Here is an 18249-nt window from a genome sequence, read left to right on the forward strand (position 1 = left end):
TTACTTGGTCTTATCGACCCATAGATCGAGAATTTTGTTATCACAATGCCTTAAACCTTTTTTTGAGGGAGCCTGGGACTAGAAGCAGGTCAGACTGGCTCCACCCTGGAGTGCCTTGCCAGCACCCACACACTAACCAAAACAGGCTGCAAGCCCATTTGACAAATATTTGCACAACAGACAACAAGATCTAGGGGCTGACAGAAACAAGCTGGAAAAGGCTCCATGAAGTCTGCCCCCGCCTTCACAATGGGCAGTGTACAACCGCTGCATTTGCACTCAGAGCTGGTGTGTTGAAGACAAACACCCCTAGACTGCGAGACCTCATTGGCTTGGTCTCTTTCTACCAGCCCCTCCCTTTTGTGGGGAGCTTCTCCTTTTCTTAAATAAAACTTCATTTCTTCCACTCTCACTGTAGTGTTGGGTCTCGTCAATCATCATTGACATTGCGACACAAACTTGACCCCTCTCACCAGTTTTCCTCCAGTAATTTCTTTTTTTTTTTTTTCCTCAAAACCTCCAACAATTTCATTGCTTTAAACCTGCTGGGTCTTCCATTTTAGTAGGAAAATATTTAATTCCCTAAAGCAGTAACTAAGGGAGCACTTAATCTCTTACACTTTTCCCTCTCCTATCCCATCTCTCCTTGCTTCACACTCTCAGGAATCCTTTGTTCTTTGTGCAGAATACTAAGTCATGTCCTTTGCACCTGATCATTAGGGCTAATCAGTGCTTTTTCTCTGAACCATGAGCAAAGTACAGATTACTAACCTTTTGATGATTTCGATGATTTTGTTTTCCTTAAATTCTCTGTCTTGGGAATCTCACCATTTGCATCTGTTCAGCTCGGCTAGATGACAGAGATCATCTCATTAAACCTGGGGTATAGAGAAAGAGAATTACTCCATTTACAGTGGAGGAAACTGAAGACTTAGAGACATGGTACATGAGATAAAACAGAACTGGAAATCATGTCTTGTGATGCTAGCACCTGAAATCAGAAGGCCCTTTTCCATCCTTCTGGGTGGCCATCTCTCCACCTTAACCAATAGGGATTCTTTTTTCTCTGTAGAGTGACTCTAATTAAACTTGTTCAAGAAAATCAAAATCTAATCTCTTTGGCTCTCTTCTTTCCTGAGCCACCATGCACAGCCACCCAGGTTGCACACTGTACATCTTTATGCAGCATCAACAGACTATAACAGAAATGATGCCCATGAAGTTGTATACCAAGTCATGACCTTGGTAATGGATTTCCTAAATGCCTACTTCCAAGGCCTGGGCCAGAACTTCTATCTCAGGTACCTGGTCACTCAGGGACAACAACAAGGCAAACCCTCAATTAATCGTGCTAGTAGAGAGGACAATGTCATGGGAAATGGAAGAGCATATATAGCCCACTTTGGACCTGTGGCATTTTTAGTTCCCTAAGTATGTTGGGTTTGGTTCATACTAACAGTGTTTGAATTTGAAACTACCTAGGGACTTGAGGATGGGAGGAAATAGATTACAGATAGGTTGGCCCCTGGGCAGCTCAAACTAACTACATGTGTCTGTGAACTAATGGCTTAGGCATTTTACCTACTTAAGCAATGAGAGAAATCTATTATATGACTTACACAAGGGGAAAACATTAATCCTGAAATGACTCTGTTTTCAGCATTTATGTATCTTTTTCATCTAACCCTCAAAATAACAATATGAGTTAGATACCACTATGTTGTTATTGTCTCCGTATAATAGATGATGAAACTGAGGCACAGAGAGGTTAACTTGCCCAAGATCACCCAGCTAGTAACAAATTCAGGACTGGAACCCAGTCAGTCTGATTCCAGTCTGTGCTTTGTTATATAATCAATATAAAACTATATACCAACATCCAGGGAGAACAGTGAGGAATAAGAAGTGGAGAGAGAGGAAGCCTTCTTTAACTCTGTGTTCCCTAGAATATTGTCACTTCCTATTGTAACCACCTCTTACCTCTGGAGTTTGTGTCTGCCAGCCAGTAGTAAGCAACAGCTGGCCACGGAACAGCAAGACAGACAACTTGAAATCTCAGCACTAAACGTAGGACCTTGTAAGACCTTTGCTTACAGAGGGTTTCCAGAATCTCTTTTATTCTTATTTACATACAGTTCTAACAGACAGGTTAACTGGTTCACAACTCTAACGGCCAGAGACAATAAACTCAAGTAATATAGGCAGATGTAACAAGACCAAGAGGTCATGATAACAAAGACAATGACACAAAATAAAAGGCAAGGATGCAAATTTTGCCAGTGGGGTGGCTTCAGATATAGCCACAATTTTTTTTTTTAAATTAATCTCCTCCCTTCAAGAAGTAGGGCTTACTCTTAGTGGCTTGCTTCTAGAGAGAGAAGATGCTAGAGTGACTCTGATTCTAGGTCACATGAAGCCTTGGGGACTCCTGTTCTCATGTTCCCTTACATCGCTTGCTCTGGGAGAAGACAGCAGCCACGCCCCGAGGCTGAGTAAGGGCAGCAGTGGTGAGGAACTGAGGCCTCCTGCCCACAGCCACGGGAGTGGGGAGTGAGCCGTCCAGGAAGGGAATCCTCCAGCTCTAGTCAGGTCTTTTCAGGAGACTGCACCTGCTAAAAATCTCACCAGAGACCCTGATCCAGACCACCCAGCTACACTGCTCTTGGATTGCTTACCCTTGGGAACTGTGAGAAAACAGATGCTTGGTATTTTAAGTCACCAAGTTTTAGGAAATGTTGTTATATAGCATTAGATGATTAATAGAAGCAAGAAGGAGTTATCCAACATGGTAATAACAGTCCTGCATAACAGTTCTAAAAGTCACCAGAAATAAGTAAACCATATTGTATAGCATGGAATTATCAAATTAAAGGGTAAACTTTGTGAGTGTATTACATGTAAGAAAGCAAACATATTGAATATATTTTAGAAATGTGTTACATCTAAAATGGTTGAACTAAAAATCCTGCTGATCAAGTCAAACTTGTATTACCTGAAAAAAACCTTCTAGATTTCCCCATGGTGCCTATGTGGTCTTACCACGTCACTCCTTAGGAGTCTTAACTCTTTGTTGAGTTATAAACTGGAGGGATGCAAATCTCTTTCCCTTTGCACCCTTTCCAAAAAGCCTAGAGCCTGGGGCTCTGTACACTGTGAGAATTACCCCATGTGGGTGCAGCAGGAAGATGCTGGCAAAGTCCATAACGTCATAAGTTGCCTCAAGTAACTTCCCTTTTGAACGTTTTTCACATAAATAATATATGAATATATACTCATTGCCAAAATTCACGCAAAACAGAAGTCTACAGCTGTCTCCCCTTAACCATGGTTTTACTTTCAGAGGTTTCATTTACCAGTAGCCAAAAATAGTATGTGGAAAATTCCAGAAATAGGCAGTTCATAGGTTTTAAATCGGGTGCCATTCCACTGTGCCCACCTGGGATGTGAATCCTCCCTCTGCCCACAGTCACTCAGTAGCATTAGCAGCCCTTCGGACCCTCTGACTGGCTGTCATAGGGTCACAGTGCTTATGTTCAAGTAAGCCCTATTTTACTTAAGGAGGACCCTAAAATGTTGGTAATTTTATTAGAGGATATGCTATAAAGGTTATATTTGATTATTAAGCTTTTACTGTGCCTGCTTTATTAATTAAACATTATCATAGGAATGTATGGATATGGGCCCAGCGTGTGGCTCACTTGGCTAATCCTCTGCCTGCGGCGTCAGCATCCCATATGGGTGCCAGGTTCTAGTCCCGGTTGCTCCTCTTCCAGTCCAGCTCTCTGCTGTGGCCCAGGAGTGCAGTGGAGGATGGCCCAGGTGCTTGGGCCCTGCACCTGCATGGGAGACCAGGAGGAGGCACCTGGCTCCTGGCTTCGGATCGGCACAGTGCCGGCCACAGCAGCCATTTGGGGAGTGAACCAATGGAAAGAAAACCTTTCTTTCTGTCTCTCTTTCTCACTGTCTGTAACTCTACCTGTCAAATAAATAAATAAATAAAATCTTAAAAAAAAAAAAAAAAGAAAAAACACAGTATATACAGTATAATTCTGTGCTATTAATGGTTTCAGGTCCATTGCAGGGCTTGGAACATACTCCTATGGATAAGGGAGGGCTACTCGATCAAGTAAAACATTAAGATTCCTTATATTTAAAATTTAAATTTATTTGAAAACCAGAGAGACAGAACAGAGATCTTTCATCTCCTGGTTCACTTCCAAAATGCCTGCAACATGTGGGACCAGGCCAGGCCAAAGTCAGGTGCCAGGAACTTAATTTTGGTCTCTCACGTTGGTAGCAGGGATCCACGTACTTCAGCCATCACCTGCTGCCTCCTAGGATGTGCATTGGCAGGAACCTGGAATCAGAAGTGGGACGAGAGCCAGGCACTCCGATATGAGGCGCAGGTATCTGACGCAGCATCTTAACTACGTGGCACATGTCTGCCTCAGCACGGTTGTTATTTCAATAACAGCAGCAGGCGTGGTGGTGCAGTGGGTTAAGCCACTGCTCAGACACCCACACCTCATGTCAGAGTGCTGGTTTCAGTCCCAACTACTCTGCTTCTGATCCAGCTCCCTACTAGTGTGACTGGGAAGCAGTGGGTGATACCTGAAGTACTTGAGACCCTGCTACCAATGTGGGAGATCAGGATGGACTTCCTGGCTCCTGGCTTCAGCCTGGCCCAGCCCCAGCTGTTGCAGCCATTTGGGGAGTGAACCAGGGGATGGAAGACCTCTTTCTGTCTCTGTCTCTCTCTCCCTGTGTGTCATTATCACTGTCTTTCTCTCTGTCACTATGCCTTCCAAATAAATAAATAAAGCTTTCAAAAAACAACAACAAAATCCAGAAAATTACAAGTGTTGGTGAGGATGTGGAGAGCTGGAGCTCTTGAGTACCTTTAGTGGGAATGTAAAATGATATGGCTGCTACAGAGAGCAGTATGCAGATGCCTGCGTCTGTGTGTTTTGGGGAAGTAGGGGTGAAATAAAAGTGCCGCCAAGGTTAGAAAAAACAAAACGGTATGGTAATTCCTCAAAAAATTAAAACAGAATTGCCATATGATCCAGCATTCTACTTCTGGCTCTATACACAGAAGAATTGAAAGTGGAGACGTGATGAGATATTTGTACACCCATGTTCACAGTAGCATTATTCACAATAGCCAAAGTGTGGAAGCAACAAGTGTCTATCAACAGATGAATGCAGAAACAAAACGTGATATATTTTGTGATATATTCCATACAGTGGAATATCACTTGGCCTTAAAAAGGGAGGAAAATTTTGTGCATGCTACAACATATGTGAACCTTGAGAACATAATGTTAAGTGAAATAAGGCGATCACAGAAGGTTCCAACATGTTCCCCTTTTCTGGGAACTCTTCTGTCAGTTTTAAGTCCACTCACTCTTTTATCCAATCCTGCTCCTAAGACCCCTAGTCTGGCCCAACGCTGGCTTTTTAAATTTTTTTTATTTGAAAGGCAGAGTTGCAGGTAGAGAGAGGACAGAGAAAACTTCCATCCTGGTTCACTCCCCTAATGGCTGCCATGGCCAGGGCTGGGTCATGCCAAAGGCCATCCTCCACTGATTTCACAGGTGCATTAGCAGGGAGCTGGATTGGAAACAGAGCAGCTAGGACCAGCACCCACATGGGATACTGGCACTGCAGGTAGTGGCTTTACCTGCTAAGTCACAACCCCAGCCCCAAGGCTGACTTTTGAATAAAGATCTGATACACAAGGCACACAACTCTAAAATACAGGCCATTTGTATTCCGCGTATAATTCTGAACTTAACTGCTGGTCAGTATAAATCAAAGCTTGAGAAATATATTGAGAAACTGAGATACACAGTTCATCTACATGGCATTAGTTTTCAAAATTATTTATTGGCTTACTTTTGTTTTGTAAACCAAAGCTCAACATATAAGTTCTAGAAACTTTGTGAACCCTCCTAAATTGTCAATTTAAAGACCTGTGCATTTTTGGGGGGGAAAAGGTCCTAAGTTTTTAAGATTCTCAACATGTTGTTATAAAAAAAGCCTTAAGAATATCTGTCTGGGGGCGGCGCTATGGCAAAGTGGGTAGAGTTGCTGACTGTGATGCTGGTATCCCATGTGGGCACCAGTTCAAGTCCCAGCTGCTCCACTTCTGATCCAGCTCCCTACTGATGGCCTGGGAGGAACAGCAGAGGATGGCCCAAGTGCTTGGGCCCCTGTGCCCATGTGGGAGACCTGTAGGAGGCTCCTGGTACCTGGTTTCACCACTGCAGCCATCTATCTGGGGAGTGAACCAGTGGATGGAAGACCTCTCTCTGTGTACTCCTTCTCTCTCTGTAACCCCCACTTTCAAATAAACAAATCTTTTTTAAAAAGAATATCTATTTATCCATCTATCACTTATAAGTTGTACTTCCTTGCATGAGACACATCATCAAAGACTTAGTTCAACTACAGTGTTGTGCCCCAAGCTCAATAACTTTTACTGAACAATGCTTTGGCAAAATGCCAATAGCTTGCATTAAAAGGAATGTGTTTTTTTTTTATTTAGTAAATATAAATTTCCAAAGTACAGTTTATGGATTACAATGGCTTCCTCCCCCCATAATTTCCCTCCCACTTTCACCCCTCCCATCTCCCGCTCCCTCTCCCATTCCATTCACATCAAGATTCATTTTCAATTATCTTTATATACAGAAGATCGATTTAGTATATATTAAGTAAAGATTTCAACAGTTTGCACCCACACAGAAACACAAAGTGTAAAATACTGTTTCAGTACTAGTTATAGCATTACTTCACATTGGACAACACATTAAGGACAGAGATCCCACATGAGAAGTAAGTACACAGTGACTCCTGTTGTTGACTTAACGATTTGACACTCTTGTTTATGGCGTCAGTAATCTCCCTAGGCTCTAGTCATGAGTTGCCAAGGCTATGGAAGCCTTTTGAGTTCACCGACTTCAATCTTATTCCGACAGGGTCGTAGTCAAAGTGGAAGTTCTCTTCTCCCTTCAGAGAAAGGTACCTCCTTCTTTGATGGCCCCATTCTTTCCACTGGGATCTCACTCGCAGAGATCTTTCATTTAGGTCTTCTTCTTCTTTTTTTTTGCCAGAGTGTCTTGGTTTTCTATGCCTAAAGTACTCTCATGGGCTCTTCAGCCAGATCTGAATGGCTTAAGGGCTGATTCTGATGCCAGAGTGCTGTTTAGGACATCTGCCATTCTATGAGTCTGCTGTGTATCCCGCTTCCCATGATTGATCCTTCTCTCCCTTTTTGATTCTATCAGTTAGTATTAGCAGACACTAGTCTTGTTTGTGTGATCCCTTTGACTCAGACCTATCAGTGTGATCAATTATGAACTGAAATTGATCACTTGGACTAGTGAGATGGCAATGGTACCTGCCACCTTGATGGGATTGTATTGGAATCCCCTGGCACGTTTCTAACTCCACCATTTGGGGTAAGTCTAATTGAGCATGTCCCAAATTGTACATCTCCTCCCTCTCTTATTCCCACTCTGAAATTTAACAGGGATCACTTTTCAGTTAAAATTTAAACACCTAAGAATAATTGTGTGTTAATTATAGAGTTCAACCAATAGTACTAGAACAAAACAAAGAAAAAATACTAAAATGGATAAAGTATTACATTGTACATCAACAGTCAGGACAAGAGCTGATCAAGTCATTGTTTCTCATAGTGTCCATTTCACTTCAACAGGTTTCCCCTTTGGTGCTCAGTTAGTTGTCGCCGATCAGGGAGAACATATGATATAACCCTACCATATAACCCAGCCATACCACTCCTTGGAATTTACCCAAAGGAAATTAAATTGGCAAACAAAAAAGCTGTCTGCACATTAATGTTTATTGCAGCTCAATTCACAATAGCTAAGACCTGGAACCAACCCAAATGCCCATCAACAGTAGACTGGATAAAGAAATTATGGGACATGTACTCTATAGAATACTATACAGCAGTCAAAAACAATGAAATCCGGTCATTTGCAACAAGATGGAGGAATCTGGAAAACATTATGCTGAGTGAATTAAGCCAGTCCCAAAGGGACAAATATCATATGTTCTCCCTGATGGGCGACAACTAACTGAGCACCAAAGGGGAAACCTGTTGAAGTAAAAATGTGTTTCATGAGCTATTGGAATTCTCAAGACTTTAACCAGATAATACATTCCATAAGGGCGGAAATGTACTAATGCCATCATGAGACAAAGACAAATCACGAATAAGGCCAGGAATATGAAATTCCCTATGGAAGAACCGGAGTCTAGGGGCCAGTGCTGTGGTGTAGTAGACTAAGCCTCCAGCTGCGAAACCAGCACCCTATATGGGCGCCAGTTATGTCCTGGCTGCTCCTCTTCTGATCCAGCTCTCTGCTATGGCCCGGAAAGCAGTGGAAGATGGCCCAAGTCCTTGGGCCCCTGTGCTCCCGGCTTTGGATCAGCCCAGCCCTGGCCACTACAGCTATCTGCGGAGTAAACCAGCAGATGGAAGACCTTTCTCTCTGTTTCTCCCTCTCTCTGTAACTCTGCCTCTCAAATAAATAAATAAAATTTTAAAATAAAAAAAAATCCTTTCTCTTAAAAAAAAAAAAAAGAACTAGAGTCAAGTCAGACTCTAGAGGGCCTTCTTTCATGATCTGAAACTTGGGATGTGGATAGCCACAAATGCAGACATTGATGATAATGTTTGAATAGATGTATAGGTGATCTTAATTTAAAAATAGAGCCTCAAACTACATTAAGTATCACAAAATTTTTAACAATGCTCCTTCCTAAATATCAGGATGATTCTTTTATGTAACCTTCACATTCCTCTATTTACCTAAAAGCCACCCATCCTCTTTTTTTTTTTTTTTTTTTGACAGGTAGAGTCATAGACAGTGAGAGAGAGGAGAGACACAGAGAAAGGTCTTCCTTCTGTTGGTTCACTCCCCAAATGGCTGCCATGGCTGGCGCTGCGCTGATCCAAACCCAGGAGCCAGGTGCTTCTCCTGGTTTCCCATGCAGGTGCAGGGCCCAAGCACTTGGGCCATCCTCCACTGCCCTCCCGGGCCATAGCAGAGAGCTGGACTGGAAGAGGAGCAATCAGGACTAGAACCCAGCGCCCATATGGGATCCCGTTGCTGCAGGAGGATTAACCAAGTGAGCCATGGTGCTGGCCACCCATCCTCTTCTTTAAAATAATTTATTTAATTATTTGAAAGGCAGAGTTTATGGTGGTGGTGGGGAGATAGAGATCTTCTATCCACTGGTTCACTCCCTGAGTGCCGCAACTGCTGGAGCTGGGCTGATCCGAAGCCAGGAGCCATGAACTTCTCTGGGTCTCCCACGTGGGTGCAGGAGCCCAAGCACTTCTCTGTCTTCCATTGCTTTCCCAGGTGCATAAGCAGGAAGCTGGATCAGAAGTGGAGAAGCCAGCACATGAACCAGCTCCCGTATGGGATGCCAGCATTGCAAAGGGTGACTTGACTTGCTATGCCACAGTGCTGGCCCCCGCCCACCCTTCTAAACTCATGACAAATACAGAGCAAGTGGAACTGATTTTGTTTCACCAAAACCAAAATGGATCTCTTCTCCTCCCTGAACACACACACACCGACGTCCCACAGCTGCTTCTTTTCCTGCTTTTCTAACTCTTTAAAACTGTATTCACACAGAACTGCGACAGCTTTTCCCTTTGTTAGAGAACTTTCTCATACAATAATCATTAGATTGAATTATATGCAGAGTTTAGTTTCAGACCTTCATAAAAACACTAAGATTTCTCCAAAATAACCACAGCAGAAATTATTAGGAAGATAAATTGTGATACATGGATGAAAATGGTAGGATCCAAGATTGCAGAAAGAGGTTCAGTTAGCTCTCTGTGGAAAAGGAAACAAACTCAAGAAGACCCTGTGGATCGTCCTAATTTAAGCTCAAGTGGAAAAAGGAGGGAGAGATGTCAAGAGGAGAGAAATTGTCAATTATTCATCTCACTCTAACATCAACAATTCTAATTAAATCTACAAACCCAATGAGAGTGTTGTTGAACTATTCATCTCTTTGGAAGCTTACAGATCAGAAACACTTACCTTTAGTGGTGTCAGACACTTTCTGTCCTATTCACCTTCAAAATTAAACACTTGCCTGCCTGCCTCAAGTCTTCAAGTAGACTGTTCCTCTCATTGCCTTAAAAAAAAAAAAAAGCTGAAAACCCACTCAAATACTACTCCCAAGTGTGAATTAATGCCATCAGGGGTTATAATCTAAGATTTCATATAATAACCTCAAGTTCAACTTTGCAATGTAGTTTTCTTCCCATTTCTGCAGGAAAAAAAAAAAAAAAAAGGGTCTCGGCCAGGTCAGAGGCAAACTAAGACTGAATCCTGCTGTAGTTTCTTGGAGATCCAATAAGAGGCTTCTCAGAGGCTGAGCACTTACCTGAAACAAAAGGTTTTACATATTTCATCTCAGAGAAACACCACCTAAGAATAAAACAAAAACTGCTTGTCAGTCAAGGCCCCGCTGACACAGTCCTACAGCCCATCAAAACTGATTGTGTGCTGGACACTTTACTATGGCTCTGATCTCCACTGAAACCTGGGACCAGCAGGAGATTACTTTTTCACTAATGAAAATTCCGAGGCTTAGCAGAGTGAGGTGAGTTGCTTAGCATCAGTCAGGAATTGAATCCCTGCTTGGCTGACTGCTCTTGGCCCTGTCACGTTCACAGGCCTGGACAGAGATGAGGAGAGGACTCTGAACTAGGTTTCCAGGGAGGTAACTGAGAGCTATGCCCAAACACCATGGTCAGAGTATACCCAGATGCTCCTCTTCAATGGGCCTGGCACTGAGCACAGGTGGAAATTCACTGTTCTACTATACCCCCCCATTCCAGCATACTTTATTTCTTTACTTTCCCCCCCTAAATCGCTTATAGGCACTTCCTCCCAAAGGTGTGGTCCATGAACAACTTTTTCAAAAATACGACATCACTGTGGAAAACAGACACCCCAGCCCCCGGCCACCACCATCAGAATCATTGGGACAGGTGGCATCAGGAGACCCAGGAGGTTCTTTTGCTTACTACATTTTAGATTACTCATTGCCTTGCAGCAAGAGAGTTAGGGTAATGAGGAGGAGGTCAACGGAAAGCCAGGCTCCATACTAACCAGTTTGACGCTGGGTCAGACTGCTGTGAAGCAAAGCTTTGGACTGAGATCTCCTGGGAAGGCACAGGTCCTAACACTGTTTTGCAGCTGGAAAAGATCTTGGAAATGGTTTTCTGACAGTGCTTCATGATGGCTTAGGAATTTTAAAGTGTGATATGAGAAAAAGGGATTGGCAGAGCTTGATGTTCTAAAAAAGCTACTGAAGTCTCAATGGTGTGTATTTTGAAACCTGGACTTTTGTGTAAGATTTTATCTGAACAAATGGTTTTGCTGATCTAAAAAAATAAAACCTTGGCTGCACATAGGGAGTTAAAAAAAAATCTGGAGGCCTCGCATACATCCCATACTTACAGAATTAGATTTATGAATAGGTTCCAGGCATCAATATTTTTTGCTATCAGGTTATTCCAAGATATAGTCAAATCTGCACCAATATAATCCATGCTTCCTTGTTTGAGATAAAAGGAAATTAAAACCCAAAGAACTCAAAGGTCAGGACTAGAACCAACATCTCTTGAATTCTAGCCCACTATACTGTGTTGTACTCTATCCACAATCTACAAAGAACCAATTATGCCTCCGAGGGAGGGAGCATATGAATCAAAATTGTACTACTTCACATTTATAGAGTTCTCAAATTTTTAAAGAGAATTTTATACTTGCATACAAGGATGTTTCACAAAGTTTATGGAAAAGGGAAAAGGTGTTTATTTTGGTGCAAGAAGAGTTGAAACCTGTGTAGTTTTTTTTTATATAAAATGCAATTTCCATGAACTTTACGCATGCATAGATTTCAAAATTTTGTTGCATAAAAATAAACGTGTCTTTCATTTCCCATGAACTTTTTGACGTACCCTTGTATCCTCTCTTTAGATTCTTTCAAAGACACTGGGTAGCAGGAAGGCAAACTTTACTGGATCTGTTTTAGAGAATGAGGAAATCAGAGGTCCAGCAAATGAACCCATCAATGTGGCTTAGAGGTAGGGCCAGAATTAAAATCTTTATCTTCAGCTTCTAGACTAACAAATATAAGTTGGCAAGTGTTTAGTCAGTGCTTGGTATGTGTTAGATGTTAAGGCCTGGTTGAAGAGACAAAGTAAGACATCCATTCCCTCAACGAGTGTTCAGTCTTTTTGGAAACACAGAAACAACTAAAATACTGTACTGCCTGGCTTATCCCTTGGGCTAGAAGCTGAAAACCTTCCTTGACTGACCTCAATAACCAAGTCTAATTCTCTCCAAATTCATTCTGTGGCTTCTTCTAAGTGCTTTCTGACTGCAGTCACTAATTCTTGGGAATCCAAAGGATCTGCACACAAGTAGAGCTACTGCATTTCTAGGCAAGGTCATGCATCTGAAAAGTCCTTGGCGGGGTGAAGCAAGATGCAGTTTCACTGAGGTTCACTCATACTCTGAAGACCAAGGATAAAACTCAGCAGAACGCTGGGAGATTCCAACACCAAGGACTATGGGTAAATAATAAAGGACGTTCACAGAAATATCTCTCCCATTTACAAAATATTTTAATATCTGGATAATTCACAATTTATGTTGTTGAAGGTGGCTATTGCAACATGAAAGGTGAAAATAATATGTAGGAAATAATATTTGTCTATAATTCAGAGTGGTGGTGAAGATCACAGATGGACAAGAGTGTTCAAAGACAACTTTTTCATGAGGAATTCATCAGACATTACAGAATGTTGTCATCCAGATTTTATTATAGGAAAGATAATAAAAGAACCAGGAACCTGTTTTATTTATATCCTGAAAAAGTTGGCTAGGAATAGTCGAGCAGTTGTTCTCAAATGTTAGTTTCATTAGAATCACCTAGAAGGCTGGGTCCCTCCCCTCAATTTTGATTTAGGTACATGATGGGGCCCAGGATTTTGCATTTCTTAAAAATTCAGATGACACTGTTGGTTCAGGGCCCATAGGTGGAGAATCGACAGGGTGTACAGATCGACAGGGTGTACAGACATGTGCAAGTGCACACACATTCTGGCTATAAATTATGACAACTTACTTAACTCTATTATTAGCATCATAAATGACACCCTTGCCACCAACTAAATGGCCTAAAAGAAGACTAAGTTAGGGAGAAATGTAAAGGGTAGTAACACAGGGAGACAGTCTGAGAACATGAATGAGTCTGTGAAGTATGTGTTTGGGTGTTTAGCAGAGGCAACAGAGAGGTACATGTAATAAACAGGAGACAACATTGCACTTTGTTAGTCTTCTCCCACTTTGAGGCAGACATGAATTTTGTTTCTTGTATTAAGAAAATAAATACCCTTTGGACTTCTCTATTCCTCAAATGCTACCCAAGATTCCATCCTCATTCTTCTTATTATACATTTTCCCAGCTTTTCTTAACTATGCCTATAGCTTCATTTACTATTTATATCAGTGGCTGTTAACTTTTCTCAGACTAAGAAATTTCTCTGATTATCTGATTAATTATATATATATATATCCTTCAGAAAAATAAGTATATATGCTTATACGTACATATTTAACATCTAATTCAGGACATTTGGATACTCTCAAGTTCACAGGCCAGGTTAGGAACTCTAAGATAGTTTCATCTTCAGCCCACATTTTTTATACTGCATATTCAAATGTCTAACTTTTGTATTCAGATGTCACACAGATGCTGCCAAATCTGCAGTGATTGCTAACTGAGTATGCAGTTTCCCTCTGGGGGTAATGAAAATGTCCTGGAAGTAAACAATGGTAACGGTGCACAACACCATGAATGCACTTAATAGCACTGGACTGTACATATTAACATAAACTAGTAAAAATGTAGAATTCTTATGTAATGTGTATTTTACCATAATAAAACAACTGACAAGTACAAATCTTAAATCATTGCTTCTATCCCCTTCCTCTGACCTACTCAAATTTGTGATGTCTTCTATTTCTTGTCTTGGGACATCAGTTACCAGCGTTACCATTTGCCCACCTGCCCACATCAGAAACCTGAGTCATCCCTGCCAATGCTTGCTTTCTGCCCGTGTATCATCAAGCATGAAGTTCTGTACATTCTCCCCACTAACAAGAATTAACTTGGAGTACTATAGCCAAGGAGACAGCATTTCTGAGCTATCACTTTCTGTAGACACCAGAGCCAGGCCCCTTTTAAACTAGGCATTCATAAGAGGGAAAAAAAAAAAAAAAAAAAATCCTGGTCTTGGCCTGGCCCCACCATAGAGCCTAGACACTGGATTTCTTAAAGATCAAATGTGGTGGTACAGATATTTTACTTAAATTCTCTTACCAGTACCACTCTGGCACAGAGTTTATCCTGGTTTCTAGCCATTAGGATGACCTCTGATCCTAATCAGCATTATAGGAGCCAAAGCCAGCCTAACCATGTATCTAATCTTTGGATTCCTGTTCTTCCTAAGAGCCTAAAATACTGGCTAAGAAAATACCCAAAGTTCTACATCAGGGTTGCAAACTCAAATACCTATCAGATGCCAGGCAAATAAGGGAAGCCCTAGGGTAAAATAACAAATGGAGCCTGTGATGAACTGTAGTAAGCTAACTTAACAGTTGCTTCTCAGCTCCAACTACCAGTTGCTTTATGGGAATATGAGCTAAGAGATCTGACTTTGTCAGTCCTCGCAGAGTATGAAGCTGGACAGCTACTGGGAAGGAGAGAAGGGCCTGTGCTTGGCAGGTAGCCTGGGATCCGCGGAGAGTGTGTGGGTACGGCCCCCAAGGAAATCAAGGGAGAAGGCCATAACCTTTCCGCGGGCGCCCCCTTTGGACGCCTCTTGCTCACCGTCGCCGTACAGCCGTCGATCCCAGCGCCCTCCATCTTAACGCATCTTTCTGCGCAAGTGCAGCAGAGCTCCAGGGTCGGCCCAGCGCAAACCCCGCCCCCGCCCCGCCCGGCCCCGCACGAGCCGGCCTCCGAGCCTGCTGCCTTTGTCGGCGGCCCGAGGCTGGGGCCTGCGGGAGCTGGCCTGCGTGCTGCAGTACCGCAGCTTGGGAGAACGGAGATGAAAGACCCTGGCTTTGGGCAGATCACAGGCTGATGAGGGGAGAACCGACGAGTTAACTCCCAACAGTGCAGAGTGCGGAGGGGACAGCTCCAGAGTAGTTGGCTCCTAAAAGCTTCCCAGGGGCCAGGGATGAGAGCTAACAGGATGTCTCAGTCAGGGGACCAGAATGTGCAAAGGCAGACGGGCGCGCGTGGGAGTGATGCAGAGTGTGGGGCTGTCTTGAAGCTTCAGTCTGGGGCTATGGGTGACCATTGAAAAGCTGTAGCAGGGGAGAGATTCGTTTGAGTCTGTGGAGGGGGCAAGGGAAGATTGGAGGTGGGAGATGATCACTGTCACCCAGACAAGGAGAGCAGAAGGCCATGGCCCCACTTGTGCCAGTAGGGACCTAGGTGTGAGACAGGATTCAAGAGTTTTGAGGCAGAAATGACAGAAGGTGGCTGGTTTGGGGGGGGGGGGGAGGAGAAGGGCATCTTTGACTTGGCAACTGAACTGTATTTATTTAGTAAGCAAATGGTGGGGTGCCGGATTCTGTCCCGGTTGCTCCTCTTCCAGGCCAGCTCTCTGCTGTGGCCCGGGAGTGCAGTGGAGGATGGCACAAGTGCTTAGGCCCTGCACCCCATGGGAGACCAGGAGAAGCACCTGGGTCCTGGCTTTGGATTGGTGCAGCGCGCCGGCCATAGTGGTCATTTGGGGGGTGAACCAACGGAAGGAAGACCTTTCTCTCTAACTCTGCCTGTCAAAAAATAAAAAAAGTAAGCAAATGGAAGTGGCCTTAGTTTGTCAGCGCCCCTTCAGTACCTCTCCCATGACTGATGATAGCACAGGCTGAGGGCATAGGTGAGCACTCTTGCTCCGGTTCTGATTCCCATGCCTGGAGGCCTCTGTCCGCCAGTACTTCCTCCTGCAGCTCTTCTTCCTTGGACAAAGCCCGAATGAGGGGGCAGTGTGCGCTCATGGAGCCTTCACCCTCTGTCCTGTCCATGGCAGCCTCAAGCCCTTGCCAACCCCTGCAGGCACATCACCGCCCCCTCCCCCCCTCGTAGGCTCCTGCCTTGTCCTCATGGCTCAGGCTGTGGTCTACCCACCTGTGTGAACACACGGAAGAGGCAGCATGGACTAGTCCTGACTGGCACACAGCATCGCCTCTACTCCTCAGAACCCTTTGCAGGAAGCTGATGCCCTAAGTCCCATGACTCCATTAATGAGACTGGTGGTTTCAGGTGAAGGCCAAGATGCCAGCCCAATGGCTGCTGTACCGCTTCCCGCTTATGCAGACACTGCATGTTCTGCCACTGGGTGGTGGGGACTGAAGGTGGGTGTGGGAGTATAAAGCAGAAAAAATCTGCCATTACGTAGGACAGTCATTTCTATGGCTTTCCACACTGGAGCAGAATTACCAGACACCAAAGACTGCTAAGATAATTTATTACAGACTAGCCTAGAATCCCCTGTAACAATGGCACATACAGTAATTAACAACAGCAGAGATGCTCCGTTTCTTGTTTCCTGTAGTGGCCGGTACAGCTTGTGGACAATGCTGAGTCCGCAGGAAGTCCAGGGGGCTGTTGCTGAGGAAACCCATGGACCATGTCGCATCTCTGAGCGGGAGCCTAGGAAGTCCATCTGGCCGCCTGGAAGTTTGTCTCTGACCTCCCAGGGAGTGTTCAGGCCACTCTCTGTCCAGCCAGTCCAGGGGGGTCAGGTTCCCAGCGCCACTGTAGGCTTGAACACCGATGAGGGACACAGCAGCTGACCCTGAGGAAAGGGTGGGGGGAGGCTCAAGGCGAGATTTTTCTCCTTCAAGGTGGAGAACAGCCCCAGAAGGCAGGAGCTACAGGTGAGGACTCTTTTGAGCTTGGTTTCCAAAATATTGGCTTTGTTCAGGGCCTACCCAAGAAGAAAATGCTGATGGATCTTCAGCTAGGCCTCAGGTACAACTACACATGAGCATGGCCTCTCAGGCACTACGCAGCACCCCCTGCGTACAGAAGCACGGTTCGGGGACTCCTGGCTGGGTGGCCCTGGTGCCTGAGTTCCAAATAAATATTCTGCTCAGGGCTCTGAAGCACCACTCAGTATCTTGTTCAGTTTCAAAGCCTTGCTTTCACTGGATCAACACTCAATCAGTGGCTGCTGCTGAAGTGACAGTCAATTCTAGTCTGGGTGCTCCTGCACTGGCCAACTCCAATCCATACCACAAGGCCCAGCTGTAACTGTGGGCTCAACTGACTACCATGCCAGCCAGGCATGACCTAGGCCCTCTAGAAACTTGTTCTTCTAATGATTGGCATGTAAGTGTCTAACTGGAGAGGGGTAGAGATAGTTTATGTGGAATGGCCGATACTCAGAAATGTCCCCCTCTCTCTATGGAAAATCTTTCCACGTGGTAACCCACAGCCTAGCTCCTAGCACCACAGGCCTGATGCTCAGGGATTCATGACCCTTACTGTGAAAAGCTATACTCGCACCATCCTAAATTTTCCTTAACTATTCTTAACTGAAGGGGTCAGACTCTTGACTACAAGGACCCTAAGCAGACTATGTAGCTAACTCCCATTGGCCTTGATTTGGGGAATCGGCGCTGCCTGGTTGGCACATAAGCCAAAGGTGTTCAGCTCCCCTCCTCCGTGGAACGAGACTCTGATTTGAGTTTCACAAATTCTCGGGCTACTTCGTCATTGCTTCTCTGAGACAGAATCCGGAGAATGGTCACGCCTGTCTCATCCATGTGGATCTTCCGGCCCAAGGGGCACCAGCAGGCACAGCTGCCCTTGGCTGCCACATCCCTCAGAGGCATCACTGCCAGCCCTAGCACACGATCCTCCCGGGCAAAGCAGTAATCCTTCACGCATATCTGCAGCTCATAGGCCTCCGGCCCCTCTTCATTTCCCAGGAGGCTGTGAGCACAGGGCAGAAGGTAAGAGGCCAAAGCTGAGAGTCTTAAGTGGAATTCACCCCAGCCTGCTTTCCAGCCCATCCCTCCTCGCCCCTTGAAGTCTTAGTCTCCAGGTCACCCCCATCCCAGAGTCCTGCAGGTCCATCACCCTGTAACT

The 18249-nt window shown here is 44.3% G+C and overlaps 2 protein-coding genes across 6 annotated transcripts in view; both read right to left on the bottom strand.

The window, feature by feature from the left end:
• The window catches only part of LOC133770964 (phospholipid-transporting ATPase FetA-like), a 101045-nt gene extending 100258 nt beyond the window's left edge, over positions 1-787 (bottom strand). The window contains exon 1 of the mRNA XM_062206738.1: positions 772-787. The gene's annotated coding sequence lies outside the window, so the exon portion shown is untranslated. The remainder of the gene's footprint in view (positions 1-771) is intronic.
• A 15817-nt stretch (positions 788-16604) lies between these two features.
• UNC13B (unc-13 homolog B) overlaps positions 16605-18249 on the bottom strand; it is a 224691-nt gene continuing 223046 nt past the window's right edge. For all 5 annotated transcript variants that reach the window (XM_062208010.1, XM_062208006.1, XM_062208009.1 and 2 more), the window contains one exon: positions 16605-18093. In XM_062208010.1, the coding sequence (XP_062063994.1) occupies positions 17808-18093 (286 nt within the window). In that variant the 3' untranslated portion in view covers positions 16605-17807. The remainder of the gene's footprint in view (positions 18094-18249) is intronic.

Source organism: Lepus europaeus, chromosome 12, assembly GCF_033115175.1.
Source record: "Lepus europaeus isolate LE1 chromosome 12, mLepTim1.pri, whole genome shotgun sequence".
NCBI lineage: Eukaryota > Metazoa > Chordata > Mammalia > Lagomorpha > Leporidae > Lepus > Lepus europaeus.